The 13,990-nt window shown below is 40.4% G+C and overlaps 1 protein-coding gene across 1 annotated transcript in view; it reads left to right on the top strand.

The window, feature by feature from the left end:
- reck (reversion-inducing-cysteine-rich protein with kazal motifs) overlaps nt 1-13,990 on the top strand; it is a 118,613-nt gene that overhangs the window by 40,824 nt on the left and 63,799 nt on the right. Inside the window, exons 4-7 of the mRNA XM_030756825.1 lie at nt 6,640-6,676; nt 9,733-9,818; nt 9,955-10,002; nt 10,938-10,971. Coding sequence (XP_030612685.1) covers nt 6,640-6,676; nt 9,733-9,818; nt 9,955-10,002; nt 10,938-10,971 — 205 coding nt within the window. The remainder of the gene's footprint in view (nt 1-6,639; nt 6,677-9,732; nt 9,819-9,954; nt 10,003-10,937; nt 10,972-13,990) is intronic.

The raw sequence follows: 13,990 nt of genomic DNA, 5'->3' as shown, positions 1-13,990 counted from the left end.
TCTGAATTGAAACATAAAAGAGAAACAGTGTTGTGATCTGAAGACCCTATGGATGGCAGCATGGAGGGAGAAGGGTGGTGCTCACAGTAGTGTACAAAGGTGAAAACCAACCTCTAAATTCTCAAGCACACAAGACTGACCATCTTACCTCTGGGAGCATTACATCAAAGACAGACAAAATCCAGCAACTTGATCTCCCCTCGCTTGATCTTTTGATGTCATCAATCACCCCCATAAGCTCAAAGAGTAAATGGGAAAAAAATGCAAATCAATAAATTGTTTTTAGTTCTTATGTATACTCACACACGACAGATTTATCTTTTTATCTGCTGTTCACTAAAAAGCAGAAGTCTTGGCTTCAGAGAGGTAGATGGACAGATACATCTGGTTAGAGCAGATCATCGTTTAAGCTCTGAAGCCAAAGAGTAAAGGATGAACATGAAATCACTTATAAAAATAATTACCAATAGTACAATATAAATACATACCTTGATCTGATCTTTTGAAATCACTTTCAGAATTCCTCCATCCTCAGAAGCCTTTATGATCCTACAGATAACGATGAGTTAAACAAAACAAAACAAAGAACACCCAGCAGCAACTGCAAAAACCAGCATTCACTCAGCTATGTATCTAATCATTTATCAGCCACCTTTGGAACATAATGCTAAAGGACATGTTTTAGACAGCAGCAATTTTTCACACTACCTGATGAAACAGTATGTGAGTGTGTTTTTTTTTTTCGAGTCGGATCGGTTAAAACAACCAGGGACACAGCATTGCGGCATATTGATCACGTGACAATTTGGACCTGGAAATGGAGTTCTATGTCATCATTTAACAACCGGATAGGTGGGCAGGCACATCAGATTTTGCAGACTGACATAAAAGCAAAATCTCAAATATTACAGGCATGTGACTGGAAAAATTAACTTCACAGATTTCAGTGTCACAGAGAAGCAGGCCACTATATGGCACAAGATCCAGAGTATGTCCATGTTCATGTGTTGGGCCTTTAACTGACTGAACAAGATTAAAAGTGATATACCACCTGGAGCTGATCTGTGTGGAGTTTATATGTTTTCTCTGTGCCTATGTGGGTTCTCTCCAGGTACTCTGGCTTCCTCCCACTGTCCAAAGACATGCACGTTAGGTTAATTGGCAATTCTAAATTGGCTGTATGTGTGAATGTGAGTGTGAATGGTTGTCTGTTTCTCTGTGTTAGCCCTGCGATAGATTGGCAACCCTCCATGGTGTACCCTCAAACTATGGCAGCTGGGATACATTTAGCCCACCGCGATCCTGAATTTGATAAGTATAAAAAGATGGATGGATTAAGGAAATGGAGAAAAACAAACTGTTGTCTATAACCTCTGTACCCTGAAGAAGAGGAAAAACATATAGTATGTGCCATGTATCTTAGCTGAAGACACCTCTGTTCACACTTTAAGATGACCTGTGATAATATATGCAGCCCTGTCTGCACATATACAGGGGTTGGATAATGAAACTGAAACACCTGGTTTTAGACCACAATAATTTATTAGTATGGTGTGGGGCCTCCTTTTGCGGCCAATACAGCGTCAATTCGTCTTGGGAATGACATATACAAGTCCTGCACAGTGGTCAGAGGGATTTTAAGCCATTCTTCTTGCAGGATTGTGGCCAGGTCACGACGTGATGCTGGTGGAGGAAAACGTTTCCTGACTCGCTCCTCCAAAACACCCCAAAGTGGCTCAATAATATTTAGATCTGGTGACTGTGCAGGCCATGGGAGATGTTCAACTTCACTTTCATGTTCATCAAACCAATCTTTCACCAGTCTTGCTGTGTGTATTGGTGCATTGTCATCCTGAAACACAGCACCGCCTTCAGGATACAATGTTTGAACCATTGGATGCACATGGTCCTCCAGAATGGTTCGGTAGTCCTTGGCAGTGGCACGCCCATCTAGCACAAGTTTTGGGCCAAGGGAATGCCAGGATATGGCAGCCCAAACCATCACTGATTCACCCCCATGCTTCGCTCTGGGCATGCAACAGTCTGGGTGGTACGCTTCTTTGGGGCTTCTCCACACCGTAACTCTCCCGGATGTGGGGAAAACAGTAAAGGTGGACTCATCAGAGAACAATACATGTTTCACATTGTCCACAGCCCAAGATTTGCGCTCCTTGCACCATTGAAACCGACGTTTGGCATTGGCACGAGTGACCAAAGGTTTGGCTATAGCAGCCCGGCCGTGTATATTGACCCTGTGGAGCTCCCGACGGACAGTTTTGGTGGAAACAGGAGAGTTGAGGTGCACATTTAATTCTGCCGTGATTTGGGCAGCCGTGGTTTTATGTTTTTTGGATACAATCTGGGTTACGACCCGAACATCCCTTTCAGACAGCTTCTTCTTGCGTCCACAGTTAATCCTGTTGGATGTGGTTCGTCCTTCTTGGTGGTATGCTGACTTTACCCTGGATACCGTGGCTCTTGATACATCACAAAGACTTGCTGTCTTGGTCACAGATGCGCCAGCAAGACGTGCACCAACAATTTGTCCTCTTTTGAACTCTGGTATGTCACCCATAATGTTGTGTGCATTGCAATATTTTGAGCAAAACTGGGCTCTTACCCTGCTAATTGAACCTTCACACTCTGCTCTTACTGGTGCAATGTGCAGTTAATGAAGATTGGCCACCAGGCTGGTCCAATTTAGCCATGAAACCTCCCACACTAAAATGACAGATGTTTCACTTTCATTGTCCAACCCCTGTACATCCCTCTCATCACAGCCATCCCTCAGTTCAATAGTTGCTCTTTACTGAGCCTAGTTGTATGGAAGTGCAACCTGGTAGTGTACCTTGTTCCTCTCTTTCGGGGAACAGAGGTTATAGACCTAACTGTCTCTATCTGCTTCTGCCTCAGTTCAAATTTATTCTGAATGGCTTTGATTGCCCAAATAACCCAACAGCAGACATTGGTTCATCCAAATAAAAGGTCCTGTCCATATCCGGGAAATCGAAGAGGGTCAGCCACAGATGCTGCTGTGCCCCTACTGTTGAAGTGATCCCTCTGAGCAGCGACAGCAGAGCAGAATACACTGAGAATGTAATCCGTGGTGACCCGACCTCATTATGGAGAGGCACCAGTGGGCTGTCTGGGGAGATTAGTGACCCGAGCTCCATCAGGCCTGGTATGTCTGGAGCACAGTGATGAAGCAGTGCTCACCTGAGCCCAATAAATCTTGTCTGAAACATGGAGAATCTGTGGTGCTTGGATAGAAGAGTTGAGGGGCTACTCACACCATGGCTAAGGGAGGGGGCCAGATAAGCTGCCAGGAATAGCTCCATAGGCAGTGTGTAGGCTAAGCTAGCCTCCGCTGCACCATCAAGCTCCAGATACTGTCCATAGCAGAGTACAGTGGTTTACTCCATGAAGTGATTAGCTCAGCAACAAAGTCTGGGAACTTGGGTAGACATTTGTTGAGCATTATGGACTCCGGTGGAAGGAAAAAGTCATCTAGCCCATCAACATACTCTATGTGGTCTACACAGTTAATTGCAACGACATCATCCAGATACTCCTGGCAACTGCCAAACCCAGACTCAACCATCGGATTGCCTGACAGGTAAGCTTGATTTGTCACTCCAGAGAACATGTCTCCACTGCTCTAGAGTCCAGTGGTGGCGTGCTTTACACCACTGCATCCAACACTGTGCATTGCGCTTGGTGATGTTAAGTTTTGGATGCAGCTGCTTGGCTGTGGAAAACCCTTCCATGAAGCTAATTGAGCTAATTTGAAGGCCACATGAAGTTTGAAGGTTTGTAGTGATTGACTCTGCAGAGTTGGCAGCCTCTGCACATTATGTGCCTCAGCATCTGCAGACCCCGCTCTGTGATTTTACGTGGCCTACTACTTTGTGGCTGAGTTGCTGTTGTTCCCAGTTGCTTCCACCCATTTATTACACTACTAAGAGTTGATTGGCATATTTAGTAGCAAGGACATTTCACAGCTGGACTGACCATGCTGGAATTCACTGAGTTCCTGCCCTTATGAAAATTCACTATGGTTACCTATGGTTTTTATGCAGTAACCATGGTTTTACCATGTAAAAAACCATGGTTACTGCATAGGAAAGCATAGTGGATTTTTGTAAGGGTGAGAGTGACCCATTCTTTCACAAATGTTTGTAGAAGCAGTCTGCATGCCTAGGTGCTTGGTTTTATACACCTATGGCCATGGAAGCGATTAGAATGCCTGAATTTAATGATTTGGATGGGTGAGTGAATATTTTGGCAGTACAGTATATGTGTTGTACAAAGTGAAATCGACTGAAAAGGAACCACAGAAAATAGAAGAGCTGAAACAAACTACCAGCCAGCATGGCGCCATGGACGGGCAAAATGAAACATTGCATGAGATCAACACTAGTGCAGAGATAAAAGGTGTTGTCTGTCTGTAAGAGAGTGAAGGGATTTCTGCTTTGGAACATTGGCCTTTTGTCTCGTTCTTACTTGGTGGCTCCTCCTTCATTACAAACAATGTTTATACTCTATACTGACACCTGCTGACAGGAATGTTTATTCCCCTGCCAAAACACAGAGGTGGAGTGTTAACAGTCACAAGTTAATTTCTACAACTTACTGTCCTGTAACAACATGAGAACATAGATGTCTCCTATTTTTTTTAACCACACATTTATTTTCTTTCTGAGCTGTCTGTGACTCTGTGTCCCAGAACTGTAGGCGGAGGAGATAAATTAGTTTTTTTCCAATGATTAATTACACAACATTTCACACAATCCCAATAGGAGTTTCATCAGATGTTTTATTTTTTTCAACACTGTTTTGAACTTTGGAATGTAGTGTTTGTCTCTGAAGAACTGGAGAAACTTCTCACGACTTCAGCTGACATAGTTTATTATATTCTTTTGTCAAGTCATGGGATTTCTGGATAATTAATTGGTTTCTTAACATAGCTCAAGGGTTTTTCCTCACACACCACAAAGTCCGTGGAAGCCAGTATAGTGTGTACACTGTCAACAGTTACTAATATTTACATTGTAGACACCACAAAATATTAATGGTATGTGTGAGCACCAGCTCATTAAAACTATTGGTCACACAAACTGTGAACTAATCATCAAAGAGGTGCTCTGTACAATGAGTTGGATTAGCACACCACCTGCAGTTATTGCAGAGGTTTGTGGATGCACATTTGGAGTTGTCTGGAAAGCTGGTATGCAGAGCAAGTAATCAGATTTATTACTCTACAGTTGTCTTTCAACTCTGAAATTTTTCATCTAAATAAATGGTCAGTTACTTGTTTCTTCAGCACATTATGGTCATTATAGTAATTCTGTCTCGATACTTCTTCATCATGTTTTTGTTTTGTTTGTGTTTGTCGCTGTGTGGCAGGCAGGGTTGGACCCAAATTCAGGATGCAAAGCCAGAATCTTAACTTGAGGTGCAGTTTTTAATTATGAAGACTTGAACAACACAAATAAAAAAAAAAGTCAAAAATCAAGGCAAGAGCAAAGACCAAAATTACTAAAGCCTCAATAAAAGGGACAGTGCAGGAAAGTACACACAGCTTCCAAAAACACAAATGACAATGCAACAAAGAACAGGGGGAAAACACAGACAATATATACATACAGTAATGAAACAAGAGGAAACAGCTGGGGAGATCAGGCGAACAAAACACACTAACGTGACACAGGAAGCAAAACTATACACAAAGCACACTGGACAAGCAATTGCCAAAAGAAAAACAGGAAGTGACTAAACATGACACAACATAGACTTGACAAATAAGGAGGCTGTCACACAGAGGAAATCTAAACATGTGACTAAATGGAAACCTATTACAACACACAGGCTGACATAAGACAGGGAAGCAACTAAACGAGGAAGACACAGATGCCTGAAACAGAAACACAGAAGACTCGACACAGGAGGGATAACAGAGGAACTGGCACACCAGAACACATGGAGACAGATACACTGAGGAGAACAGACACAGGAAGACAAGAACACAGTGAAACCAGAGTGAAATACAAATAACTGTAGCCAAAAACAGAATACAAAACAACAACAACAAACGGAGAAGCCAAAGCTATAAGAAAAACTAGTAAACACAACCAGAAATATTAAAAAACAGAACGTCACTAAAAGAACTCGAAACACTAGGCCACCTGCCCAGGACTATGACAGTTTTACCGTATTTTTCGGGCTATAAGGCGCACTTAAAATCCTTAAATTTCCTCAAAAATCGGCAGTGCACCTTATAATCCGGTGTGCCTTATGTGTGAATTCTTCTCGTGCTTACTGACCTTGAACCAATTTTATGTGGTACACTGCGCTCAAAAATATGTCGAAATGTTTTAGTGCGACTTTGGTAAGGGACGTTTAATAAATATCGAAATATTCCAGAGCGTACAAAGCGTACAACAGGGGGGTGGGGGGGTACGCTTTTCAAATAGTTGGGCGCTCCCGTCTGAGTGGAATTTTTTTATTCTAAAGAAACTGCATGATGTATAAGAAATAGAAAATAAAGAAATGAAAGTACCATAATTGTAAAAGCTATTGTTTAGGTTCTTTTTTCATAAACGCTGATATTAACCAGTTAATGTCCTCTTTCTTTCCTAGAATGAACTTTGGATGTGCATCAATACTACACTTCCAGGTAAGCCAGGTGTGCTTATGATGCCAGTATGTACTGATTCTGAACCTTTTAGTTTGGGGTTTAACGATAATATCTATAACTATGTATAAATAACTATCTATAAATATGACTGTCTTTGTAACAGTTATGGTGGATACCTACACTAATGTAAAAAAATAAAATAAAGTGAATGTTGGACTTAGTCCAGAAACAAGACAGAATATTCAATACTTGATAGACAGTTTCTACTCCTCAGCCTGAAAAGGCTTATGGAGTATTGTTGTCACCTTGCCCGGTGTGTTAGTGGCCAATTTTCAACTTTTTTGGGGGGGGCTTTTTGGCCACAGCAGTTTTCATTGAAAGTAGAGAGACAGGAAACAGGGGGAAGATACAGGGGAAGACACGCAGGCAAGCTGGTGACAGGCCACTTGCACCGCAATGCGGCATATGTATGTGGTCGCCTGCTCAGCCACTGAGCCACCCAGGTGCCCGCCAATTTTCAACTTTGTTAGCGCAATAACTTGAGGACCATGTGACATAGGATGTTCAAATTCACGCCATAAATGCATCTAATAAAAATCTCAGTCATGTTCGAATCTCAGTGAGGTCAAGCTCAGAGGTCAAGTTTTCTGAAAATATTGTGAGCATAACGATGTGACCTGGGCTGTTCAAATTCATACCATAAAGGCATCTACAAAAAATCTCGTACAACTTAGTTCTTACCATAATAATGCCAGTCACAGAAAGTGACAGTATTCTCAGTGGTTTATATTTATTATGATTTGAGCTTCATCTCGTTGTCTATTTTAACAATGTCTAATGTAGATTCATCCCTAAATATCACTTTTCAGTCATCCACAATCCACCACTGTCTGTAGCTCACTGTTTAGGGCAGGGGTCGGCAACCCACGGCTCCGGAGCCTCATGTGGCTCACTCAGGCTTAATCTGCAGCTCTGTGTGGCTCGCGGAAGTAAATTATAAGTATCCAATTGAAGTGCATTTTATTTTTGTCAGTTCGGTTTTTGTTGTAGTTTTAAATTGGAACATTATTGTGATCTTGAAATATTAAAATAAAATCATTTTATTTATTTATTTATTTTCATTTCTCAATATATGCGTCACTCGCGGTAGCTGCTACCAGAAGCCGGTAGCCGCTAACGGCTTCTGCTAGCATTTGCAGCCCTCATTGTTTTGTTTTCCATGGAAACTGGGTTCAAATGGCTCTATCCGGATTACAGGTTGCCGACCCCTGGTTTAGGGGTTAGTGCTTGTTTTCCATTGGCTTTTCTCTATGTCAATCATATTTTGTTCAACTCATCTAATACAATTCTGTCGCAAAATTGAAAATTGTTTGACCTATGTTTCATGAAGGAAGAATGTTAAGGCATAAGCAAAAATATTAGGGGTGGGACTCGATTAAAAAAATTAATCGAATTAATTAGAAGCTTTGTAATTAATTAATCGAAATTAATCGCATTTTAATCACATTTTAATATTGAACATGAGAAATATTAATTTAAGTTTGGTTGATGAATTAATCAATATACATAAGCTTAAACTTCAAAATTTTATTTTCCCACCAGTCTACTACACAGACCAATGAAGGGTGGAAGTGCTCCTGTGATAAGCAAACTCCTGAAATTAAAGTTAAGCATCATAACTGGATAGTTTTAGTCAACATTAATGTCTCACTTAATATAGTTGGAAATTAATCATTCGCTCAGCTGTATTCCTTGATGTTGTTATGCTTGTTTTAACAGCTTATTTTGAATAAAGATTTAAAATTAAACCACAAAAAGGAGCAAAAGTTCGCTCTCTGTTTAACCAGCTGCTTTTCCACAGCTGTGCTTCGCACTGGTTGGTAGGCGACATGAGCTACGCAGAGGTGAGGGCAGGTGACGCTGATATGAAGGCTAGCTGCTCACTTCCAATCTTTGCGGTCTTCCTGGGCTGCGAAGGACGTGGCCCCTGAATATGGACATTGTGCGTCGATATAATCTGTATGCCGGGAACTCGTGCACTGAGAAACGTTCTACGGTGCAAAGTGCAATTAAAATGCGTTAAAATTTTTAATTTGTTTATTTCCCCGTAATTAATTAATCAAAATTAACACGTTAAAGTCCCACCCCTAAAAAATATATTTGGGGGATGGGGGGCTTTCGAGTAGTATTATCTATAAAGACTGTAACTGTTATGGTGGACACAACACTAGTGTAAAACATCCTCTGCAAAGGTGAAAGTTGAACTTCATCAGTTGATCAGAAACAAGACAGATTATGCAACAGAGTTAAAAAGTTGAATTAACATCTTGTAATTGTAAAAAGTTACGGAACACTGTGAAACACATTTTTGATGTGAACAAGTACTGGTCTCGAGTAACATTTGAAATCTTTTTTAAAAAAAAACATTCTTAAGGTAAGTTGGGTGTTCCTGGCTGAGTACTAAATCAGTGTCCAAAAGATACCCCAGAACTGTAATGGAAATAGAAACTAGAAATAACTTGCCACATGATACTTAACCACATGTTCAATCTTCTGCATTCATTTGCATAAGAATAAGTGGTAGCTGGTAAATCTGTTAAAGCTGTGAGAAGAGTCAGGCAGTAATTCAAAGGACTGTGTTCTGTCTGTGCTCGGAAGAAATGTACCTGTCAGATGCCTAATAACCTCCAGATTTCATACCTTTCTGTATCTGATGAACACTGACGTCCAGAGAACCTGAGAAGTCTGTAAGGATTTAACCTGTTGAGGAAAAAAGTTGTCCTTAGATTCTCCCAGACTAAGCTATTACTGATGTTCACTGGATTCCAGCAGCATTCACAGATTTACTCTGGTGGTGTTTCAGGTTAACAATACCCTTCATTTCTCTCAACGCATTTGCACAAAACTTACAAAATTCTAATCGAAAACAAACACCAATGATCCAAAACTTTGAGCAGTCACAAATGAAGTAAATAATATTAATCTCTGTTCATATTTTGTCAACAATAATAAATAAATCTGTCTCCAAGTTAACCCTCATAAAAACAAGTTCACATGGCAAATTGTTGATTCTGTGATGTGTGATTTGGCTCCAGGAGTATCCAAGAAGTCAGATGGCTGGGTGGGGCTGGGTTGCTGTGAGCTGGCTATCTCAACTGAGTGTCGCAGGGAATGCAAACAGGTGAGATGGTGTGGAAAAGTGTGGCCTGCTGTCATTTTAAAAATGATTTCCCCAACATTTGTATTTTGGCTTTGTATTGAGTTGTATTCATGACAGAGTTTATCTGCTTGTATTTTATTAATTTTTCCCTGTGTAGGCATCATCAAAAAATGATATAACAAAAGTATGCAAAAAAGTCACAGAGGTAAGTCCAACAGCTTTCGAACTGCAGATTGTGTGCAAATGCAGTGTTCTTACTTAAATTAAATGGAAAAAGTTAAATGCTCCAACTCTTTGTAACTTCCTACCACTCAGTTTTTTTAAATCTTTGCCTGTATACTTGCTTCTTAAAATTTTCTGGATGGACAGTTACACACTGGTGAATGGATTGTTAGTGTTTCTGCTTAAACCATCAGTGTGATAGTGTTGTTTAAGTTATGTTGTGTTTACTATCTTTGTGAATGTGTAAATTCCAGTGTTTGTGTGGGAAATGAACAGTGTGAATACCATCATGACAGAGACTCCCATTGTAATGTATCGTCTTATTTTGGCTGCACCCTTTAGAAATGTATGATGTTTTAAAAAATTAGCATTAGGTGTGGAAACTGGTAATGTTTCCACAGTTGTAGATATTAATGAAACTCATTTGAGCAGAATAACATGTAACCCAGGCTGTTGTCTTGTTATTAGCCTGTATGTTCCTTTCACACTCAGAAAATATTTGATAAATTCACTCAGGGCCTTCAAGAGATACTTTGACTCAAGAATGAACTGGTCAGATTTTAGTTATCAAAGGTCAAAATCACTGTTATCTCACGTGTCCCAATCTTTGTGAATGCAATATATCAGGAACTCCTAGAGGAATTCAATTAATTACATGTGACTCAAACGTTCACCTAGACTCAAGAATAAACTGATCAGATTTGGTAATCAAAGGTCAAGGTCACCGTCACATCAGTGGTTAAGCAGTCATTCTGAAACTGTGGTGTCACAGGATTAATTGAGGCAAAGGATGGTTGAAAGGCAAGAATTAAACAAAACATATTTCTGCTGCACAAAATTCTGGTACTTGTATTGAAAAACGTGAGTAAGCTGAAGAGCAGTCACTGGTATCACCACAGCTCCTTGTTTTCATTCTAGAACTCCCTCTACAGCTGCATCACTAAAAATGAAGGTAATCTCTCTCTCTTTCTTTCTCTCTCTCTGACTTACACACATTTGTTTGCTGTATTTTTTTTCTCTGCTTTTTGCTTTGTCATACATACTGTAAATATGTATATATACAAATGTGTAAATATACAACATCCACTTACAAATAGCAGAGCCTAATAATTTCCTGTTTAGAGGATGACTGTTTGTTGTATTTCTCTACCTGGAATAACCTGAGGGGGTATTCATTTTCTAGAGGTACAATGCTGTGAAAAAGTTTTTGCCCTTTTCCTGATTTCTTTTTGCATATTTGTTATGTTTTAGATCATCAACAAAGTTTTAATAGAAGACAAAGATAATCCAAGTAAATACAAAATGCAGTTTTTAGCTCTGCTTTGACAACAGTCAGCAGAGCTGATCCAATACCGGTCCATCTGTCAGTCCCATCCTTTGTCTGTCAACTTTTTGCAAAATTTGATATGTATTTATATTTGAAATCCCCTGTATCTTAGCAGAAATATTCTTTGGGTAAATGTGACAGATTTTTGATTTTTTTTTTTTACTTCTTGATATTTTTTTTTTTCCTTCTTCATGAATTTTAGAAGTTTTCAAAAAATTCTGTACATATTCAGAGTCCATGGTGACATGCTGACAGCTGGTTACCAGCTGCTGGCAAAGTTATGTTATGAAAATGTAAATTAGATCGATAAAAGGTGCAGGATATGTCTGATTCTGGGAAAACATAATTTTTCATTTAGTGTTTGCTAAGATTTCCTACATTTTTTCTATCAGGTTACAATTTAATATTTTGATTTATGCTCCTCTTCCTGACCAGACTGGAAGTGTTGTTGCTCCAGGTGAGGTCGTTACTTAGGTGTACACCCAAGTACCAGTAGCTGGGGACCACTTCCACTGCAGATCCTCCAATGTGCAGGGGCAGGACGGGTTGCGTGACCCTTCTGAAGTCCACGATCATCTCCTTGGTTTTTGTGACATCGATGCAGAGACTGTTCTCTCTGCACCAACCCTCCAGGTGTTCCATCTCCTGCCTGTTAGCAATGCATCCGACCACTGCTGTGTCATCCGCAAACTTCACAATATGACAGCCTGGGTGTTGAGCAGTCATATGTAAGCAGGGTGAACAGAAGAGGGCTCAGCACACATCCCTGAGGGGAGCCTGTGCTGAGGATGATGGGGGAGGAGGAGACGTAGTAGATCCTCACAGATTGCGGCCTGTTCGTCACAGTCCCTTAGCACCAGTCCAGGGATGTTGTATGGGCCAGCAGCTTTGCGGGGACTAATCTTCTGGAGAATCCTCCTCACCTCTGCTGGGGTCACACTGAGGGGCTCTTCTCCAGGTGGTGGGGTGAGTCTGATGGTGGAGGGGGTGGCAGGGTCCTCAGAGCAGGTGTAGAACCTGTTTAGAATGTCAGGCAGAGAGGGGTCGCTAGGGCATTGTGCATCTCTGGAGTTATGGTCTGTGATGCACTTAGTGCCTTTCCACATGCTCCGTAGATCTGGGAGCATGTGTGGATGCAGCCATCCAGTACTTTTAACTTTGTTGTGGTTGAATTATGAAATTAACAGAAAAAAGCCTCATAATTTCTAGTACTTGATTATATGGGAAGCAGTCAAGGATTGAAAACATTTTTCCCTTTCACCAAATGCTGTAGGAATCAACTTTTAGAGAGTCATCTTTTAAATTTGGATTTTACAAATTTCTTACAGCTCATCAAAATCTTCAGAAATGCAGTACATTAATTATTAACTTTAATTGCTTCTCTTCCCATGTTTATCAGCCAATCTTTCCATCTTGGTTGAATGGTTCATAAATTTCAGTGTGTTACAGTTTAATGAAGATCCTTGTAACAAATCTTCAAAGATGGCATAGCCCCCAAGCTTACAAACTTCCACTTGCACACAGGTACTCCATTTCTGAAGCACATAATGAATGGAAAAAAGAACTACACATGAATAATGCTTGGCTAGGAAAGTTGTGCCGTCTGCTATTCCTCTTGTTTGATCAGCTCAATGATGGTTGATCTACAGCCAAATTAGTTTCCTTTCCAATATATCGCATATTGTACAGATGAAACATTTGACAGTGGAGGTCTCTAGGCCATCAGGTCTCTTGTTAAATTATGATTTTATTTATTAATGGAAAAAAGCTATCCAAACCTATCTGGTCTGATGTGGAAAAAGTCATTGCTCCCTAAACTATTAATAACTGGATGTGCCACCCTGGGCAGCAAGAATTGTAATTAAGCATTCGTGATAACTGGCAATAGGTCTTTTACATCGCTGTGGAAGAATTTTGGCTTACTCTTCTTTGCAGAACAGCCTGTTTTAAGCCCATGCCAAAGCATGTCAATAGGATTTAAGTCTGGATTTTGACTAGCCCACTCCAAAATCTGTATTATATTTTGTTTTGTTTGTTTTTTGAGCTTTTGAGAGCTGGGGCCTATTCCAGAAAGCAGGTTTAGCTAAAAACTTCAATTCTGAGTCAGTTACCAGGGCAACAGACTCTGTGAACCTAACCTAACATGCTCGCTCGCTGGCAGGTTTTATCCAACAAACTCTGAGCGTCTCTTTGACTCCTCCCCTCCTGCTGCACCTGACCCAATTCTGGCACTTTGATTCATTTCCACATTCATAAAGTCACTGCAAAGCGGTCAGAGGAGTGAATTCATCTGCAGATGTTCATGTTTTCAAAAGCACTGAAATCCCAGTTAGATGTTAGTTCATTATTTTTGTACGTAACATGAAGTTTTACAGTCGTTCATTCATCAACAGGCTGTAATGATGGAGACAGCGATGATGTCATGGATTTATAATGAGCGCAGCTGCAGCTGTCAGACTGTCAGTCAGTTTTTCTGAAACATTTACTGTAGTTACTGTAGCATCACTTTTTACATCACACTGATTTGTATGAAGCTTTAGACACAGAATACACTGATCAATGATCGATCATTGGTCGTGTTGTAAAAGGTCACTGATGAAAAAATGTCTGGATCCTGGAGATGATGTGAATTTTTGAGTGAATT

The sequence above is a fragment of the Archocentrus centrarchus genome, chromosome 20, assembly GCF_007364275.1.
Source record: "Archocentrus centrarchus isolate MPI-CPG fArcCen1 chromosome 20, fArcCen1, whole genome shotgun sequence".
Lineage (NCBI taxonomy): Eukaryota > Metazoa > Chordata > Actinopteri > Cichliformes > Cichlidae > Archocentrus > Archocentrus centrarchus.
The sequence above is the reverse complement of the archived record's forward strand: the minus strand, read 5'-3'. Positions and strand labels throughout refer to the sequence as shown.